General features: G+C 42.4%; 1 protein-coding gene across 2 annotated transcripts; it reads left to right on the forward strand.

Annotated features, from left to right (window-relative positions):
- The first annotated feature begins 250 nt into the window (after positions 1-250).
- Armcx1 (armadillo repeat containing X-linked 1) lies at positions 251-3520 on the forward strand. 2 transcript variants are annotated; one of them, XM_051179334.1, is made up of 3 exons: positions 251-310; positions 1272-1367; positions 1624-3520. In XM_051179334.1, exon 3 carries the CDS (start codon positions 1753-1755, stop codon positions 3154-3156), a length of 1404 nt encoding a protein of 467 aa, XP_051035291.1. In that variant the 5' UTR covers positions 251-310; positions 1272-1367; positions 1624-1752; the 3' UTR covers positions 3157-3520. The 2 variants fall into 2 exon arrangements, with proteins under 2 accessions (XP_051035291.1, XP_051035292.1); XM_051179335.1 differs by having other exon boundaries at positions 294-314.
- Positions 3521-5889: the final 2369 nt, after the last annotated feature.

The following is a 5889-nucleotide window of genomic DNA, read 5'->3' on the forward strand; positions in this document are numbered from 1 at the left end:
GGCCTGCCTCCAGCCCTGCGCTTCCAAAGAGGTGTGGTTTTTGCTGGGAAAATGGCCGACCATCGCAGAAAGGAGTGCCAGGATGTAGTAATATAGTGCCAGAGCGATGTCAGCAGAGTCCAGAGAACCGGGGGTAGGGTGAGAAATAAAATCATGAAATCAGTCTGACTAACCAGGTTCCCAGATTTGGGGAAGCTGGCATTTAGATTTGTGTTTTGTCTCTCCTTAGGCGCCTGTATCTGTGGATCTTGCTCCTGAAGACCGGTCCAAACCGAGGAGCAGGGGAAGGAGGAAAATTTTCTTGAATCCAGTAGGTCAGAGGAAGCGTGATGACACTTTTTGGGAGGAGGGTCCCTGGGGTAGATTGTAAGATTATAATGGTGACAATGAACTTGACTGAACTCAGACTTTCTCTGTGTCCCTGTTTATTGTTTTTTTTCCCTTTGTTTCTCTGCAGCCCCACTTTACTTTGGTCCTGAGCTTACAAAGGGTAGTATTTTTGCAGATAAGAAACTCAGAAGGAGATGGTTAGGTGGGGATATCTGTAGAGAATGCTGCATTGGAGATGGGGATGACATTATTCTAAAGCCCTGTATGGTGCAGTGTCCTAAGTGTTAGTCTAATAGGCACCCAGTCTGTTAGTCCTTAAGTTTGTGAAGTTAGGAACTGAGATGAAGGAGAAAAGAAATTTTGCAGGGCAGTGAAAATCGATATAATTGTTCAATAGAGTGAGAGGCTGTATTTAAGATAGTCGGAGTGGCAGAGGCAAGTGCGGATGATGCACATAAAGTCTATCTGATTTCTAGGTACTGAGGTTCATTTCTTCACATTAGGGTATGTAGTGTCACCTTTGGAAGAAATGACAAATAGGGTAGTGGGATAGGACAGGAGAATGATTTTCCAAGGAGGAGTGGAAAGGAGATAATGCCACATTCCTGTGCAGTGAGGAAGGTAATAGAAGATAAGAGACACTGCAGTGAAGCCCAGCATTGGTGGCGCAAGCCTTTAATCCCAGCACTTGGGAGGCAGAGAGGCAGAGGTAGGTGGATCTCTGTGAGTTCGAGGCCAGCCTGGTATACAGAGCTAGTTCTAGGACAGGCTCCAAAACAATACAGAGAAACCCTGTCTTGAAAAACCAAACCAAAACAAAAAACACTGCAGTGAGGGCAAGGACCTGGAAATTCAGAAGATGGATATATATACCCATTTGGGGTGTGATTTATCTGGTTCTTGAATTCTCAGATAAGACCTCTGTAATCTTTTGTTTTCAGATCTGCAAGAGTCTGGAAAGGAGCAAGGGACTACTTGGATCTCTGAGGGTATATGTAAGGATGACCCTGTGACCCTGACTCAGGACGTTTGGCAGGGTAAAGATCATAGGCAACATATAAGTCTATTCCTTTTAACATTCTTGGAATGGGTAGAAGAACATAAGGTTGGAAAATCTGGGTGTTTAGAAAACTTCCAAAATTGTTTCCAGATAAAGGAAAGGGATAATGATGAGGATACCAAGCCCCAAATATCTCTGTACATTTATATGTTTGTAGACAAGTGATTCAGTCTCTATATGTAGAAAGGCACAACTGGAGAAGTTAAAAGTCTAAAATCTTTTCCTTCCTCCAGGTCTCATTGTACCTGCTGTTAGCTGCTTCTACCTACAAGAGCTGAAGACTTTGCCCCTGACCTGAGAATACTCTGGACCAGAGCAAGCCAGCTTTGTGAACAGGTTAAGGGATTCACCCCAGCTGTATCATGGGCCGTGCTCGAGAAGCTGGATGTGTGGCTGCTGGCATGGTCATTGGGGCTGGTGCCTGCTACTGTGTATACAGACTGACCTGGGGAAAAGATGAGAATGAGAAACTGTGGGATGATGAAGAAGAGGAGGAAGAGGAGGAAGAAGAGGAAGAGGAGGTGGAAGAGTCTTGTAGTGACAAATCAGAAACTGGGGACAAAACTGAGAAAGGAGTTAAGACTAATGTTGGGGTTGAGGCAGGAGACAAACCTCAGGATGACTCAAAGGCCAAGGCTGATGTAAAGGTGGGACAGGAGAATGATCCAGGTGTAAAGAATGAAACATACCCAGAATCCCAGGGTGGAGGTGGCCTAGAAGCTAAGGCTAAGGCCCTTTTCAAGATCCTAAAGGAACAGGCAAGTGCAAAGGCAGGTAGAGGGATCAGGTTTGGTAACATCTCTGGGACCAGGACTCTGGCATCGAGTTTGCCCTGCCCAGGAGGTAGGGGTGGAGGCTGCCACCCAGGCAGGAGTGGCTCTAGGGCTAGGAGCAAGGCAAGTGGAAAAGCCAAGAGAAAGAATCGCAGTAAGAGCACCAAGGCTCCAGCCGCAGCATGGCCTGTACGCAGGGGCAAGTTCAGCTTTCCCTATAAAATTGATGATATTCTAAGCGCCCCTGACCTTCAAAAGGTCCTTAACATCTTGGAGAGAACAAATGACCCTTTTACTCAGGAGGTAGCCTTGGTCACGCTGGGTAACAATGCAGCATATTCATTTAATCAGAATGCCATACGTGAACTAGGTGGTGTCCCAATTATTGCAAAACTGATAAAAACGAGAGACCCCATTATTAGGGAAAAGACTTACAATGCCCTTAATAACTTGAGTGTTAATTCTGAAAATCAGGGCAAGATTAAAACTTACATCAGTCAAGTATGTGACGATACCATGATTTGTCGCTTGGACTCAGCCGTGCAGATGGCTGGATTAAGACTGTTAACAAACATGACTGTAACTAATCATTACCAACATTTGCTTTCCTATTCTTTTCCAGACTTTTTTGCTTTGTTATTCCTGGGAAATCACTTCACCAAGATACAAACTATGAAACTAATTATAAACTTCACTGAAAATCCAGCCATGACAAGAGAGCTGGTCAGTTGTAAAGTCCCATCAGAATTGATTTCCCTCTTTAATAAAGAATGGGATAGAGAGATTCTTCTTAACATCCTTACCCTTTTTGAAAATATAAATGACAACATAAAAAGTGAAGGGCTTGCATCATCCAGGAAAGAATTCAGCAGGAGCTCACTGTTTTTTTTATTCAAAGAATCTGGAGTATGTGTTAAAAAAATCAGAGCGTTAGCCAATCATAAGGATCTGGTGGTCAAAGTGAAAGTTCTGAAAGTATTAACTAAACTGTAATTTGTAATCTGTTCCAAACAACACTGAAGTAATGTTTCTTAAGTTTGCATGTGGGAACAATGTGTTTTGTAAATTCTTTGGTTTCCATTAGGCTTGTGTAGCAAAGAGATCCCTTGAGCTGCTATTTAGGAATATCACAGATTATCAATGGCTTTAGACTGAGCCATTTTAAATATGCCAAATACATATTAGCACTTGCACCAAGAAAGCATCTATTAATTCAACTTGCTACCTAGGTTGAGATATTTTTATTGCTTTCCTAAACTGACAGTTGAAGTAAGTATATGTCATAAATAAGCTATACTTTTGTATTGACTGGAATTTGTCCATCTAAGAATTGTGCGAGTTGTGCTCTAGCAATAAAGTTATGTTTAAGAAGCAGCAAAAAGACATTGTCTTTGTCCTTGGCTTCAAGATCTGAGTATGTGAATGTGTGTGCATGGAGAGAGAGAGAGAGAGAGAGAGAGAGAGAGAGAGAGAGAGAGAGAGAGAGAGAGAGAGAGGAGAACACATAAAGACTATTATGCAAGTTTAGAAAATCTGGAGGGGCTTCTAGCCATGGGCAAGTGCTCCCTATCACTGCTTAGAGGAAGCAGAAGCCACTGTATGCAATGTTGCTGGGCAATGTTTTTTGGGGAGGGGGAACATAAGAAAGCTGAGCTTAAAGAATAAATTACAAAAGATTGGAAAGTTATTCAGGGCAGATTGGTGGAAAAAAAAGCCTAGAGGTCAGAATCTAGCTTCAGAGAGCAGGCTGGTGAGCCTGTGTGAGAATTAAAGAGGAGTTCCTTATTTAAAATTCCTAAAATGTCAACGGTGCTGACAGGTTATTAGGAAAGGATTCTTACATTTTTTGAGAGTAACTGTCATGGGAAATTAGCAGAACCCCATACAAAAAGTACATTAAGATTATCTGCTGAGGAGCCATCTGTTCAACATTCGATTGATGACATGCTTCTTAAAAATTATTGTGACCAAGAGTTATTGTTTGAAAACATCAGATAGGCTCTTCCCTGGTTTGTCTTCACAACTTTCCCTTGCCTCAGACTCTCTGAGTATGCCCACGGTTCACTGTGCTTTGTGGATCTGAGTAGAAATGCCCTCAGTTACTCTTTGGTTAATCTCTCACTGGTGTATTTATTTATCTATCTATCTATTTATTTATTTTTATCTAGGTTGATGATAGAATAAGCTGGATCCAAAAAGTGCTGGGTGAGACTAGTGTGGGGCATGGCTGGGCCACTTCCTGATGTCCCAGTGTTTCCCTGGAAGGAAGGTTACAGCTCCCAGCCATTTTAGGAGGAACAGGATCCTGGCCTGGGTCTGTCTGAGAAGGGAGAAGTTACTGTCTTCTCTTTTGGGGATGATGTGAAGAGACCCAGCAGACAGCCTGTTATTTTGATTTTTCTTGTCCAGCAGTTTTAGGTTCTGTGTCAATCTAAATGTGCTCAAAGATAATTAATTTTCTAATAGTGGGGCTCAGTTGTTTAAATCGCCCCCACCCTCCGACAAAGCATAACTTTTCACGGCTCAGGAAACAGGCTTTCTTTCCTTAATTCACATTTCATCGACCCTGTTTTAGAAGAAACTCCAGCATGGGGTAGACAATTGATGCAGTCTCCATACATTTCATTTGCTTGAATCTCTGGTTCTGCTAGGTTCTCTTGAGAGTGGCTTTGACCACCCCAATAACATAAGACTGATTTTCCATGCCGGCTGTTTATATTACGTTTCTACCACATCCCTGGCTGAAGTTTGTCCCTGTTTTGTCGCTGGTTTGTCAGTTTAAGTTGTGGCTCTTCCTTGATTTTAACCCAGAGCAGTCTCAGCTCTATTGTTAGGTCTCCTGTGTGCTCTGGCTGAGGGCGAGGTGGGGGCAGGGAGGTGGGGGCAGGGAGGGGTATTTACTACTCAACTCACAGGATTTCACCCTCTTCACTGGGGCCCTGTGAGGCCTGTGTGGGGAGCTCAGGCAATGTTTGTTCCTGAAGAGGGGTGTGGGAAGATTGGGAGGGAAGGCTAGGGATGGAAGCCCTAGTGGAGGGGTAAGTTAGTCTGTGTAGGCTCAAGCAAAGGTAATTTGATCCCCTGTTGAGAGTGGGCTGACCATTAACATCCTGGAAGGTGAAAGAGGAGCTCTACAAAAAGCAGCTTTGTTTGAGCTTGCAGCCTCATTTACTGAGCCTTGTTGAGCTTGCTGTGGTTCTGACATGCTACCAAATACAGGGGGACTTCCTTTTAAAAATAAAATCCTGAATGATAATTTACTACTGTGAGAAATAGAGTTAATAAGCACCACAGATTCTTAATGTTTTCTGCTTAGAACATTTTCTCCCTAAAATCAATGTAGATTGCAATCAACGTCTTCGTAGAGGGTTGTTTGTTTAACAATGTGAAATTAAGGCAATTTAGATAGACTTTGCTCCCATCAAAGTAGGAAGCTTGGTGGAGATCCGCTTCATTTTATTTATTTATTTAGGAAATGTGATTAGTGATTGACATTTCCTTTTTGTCTTTATGGATTCTAGATTTTGGTCATACGACAGAACCTGATAAATTATTATTTTTATAAGTGTATTTAATATTTTTATTTAAAATATTGATTGTGCCGAAGAATGGATACGGAAAATGTGGCAATTTACACAATGGAGCAGAAAAAAATAAAAAACAATGGAATCTTGAAATTCACAGGCAAATGGATGGAACTAGAAGAAACCATCCTGAGTGAGGTAA

This window comes from Phodopus roborovskii, unplaced genomic scaffold, assembly GCF_943737965.1.
Source record: "Phodopus roborovskii unplaced genomic scaffold, PHOROB, whole genome shotgun sequence".
In the NCBI taxonomy this organism is placed as follows: Eukaryota; Metazoa; Chordata; class Mammalia; order Rodentia; family Cricetidae; genus Phodopus; species Phodopus roborovskii.

Excerpts from the sequence above, each read along its gene's own strand:
- Armcx1 (XM_051179334.1), top strand. The coding sequence starts at position 1,753 with ATGGGCCGTGCTCGAGAAGCTGGATGTGTGGCTGCTGGCATGGTCATT.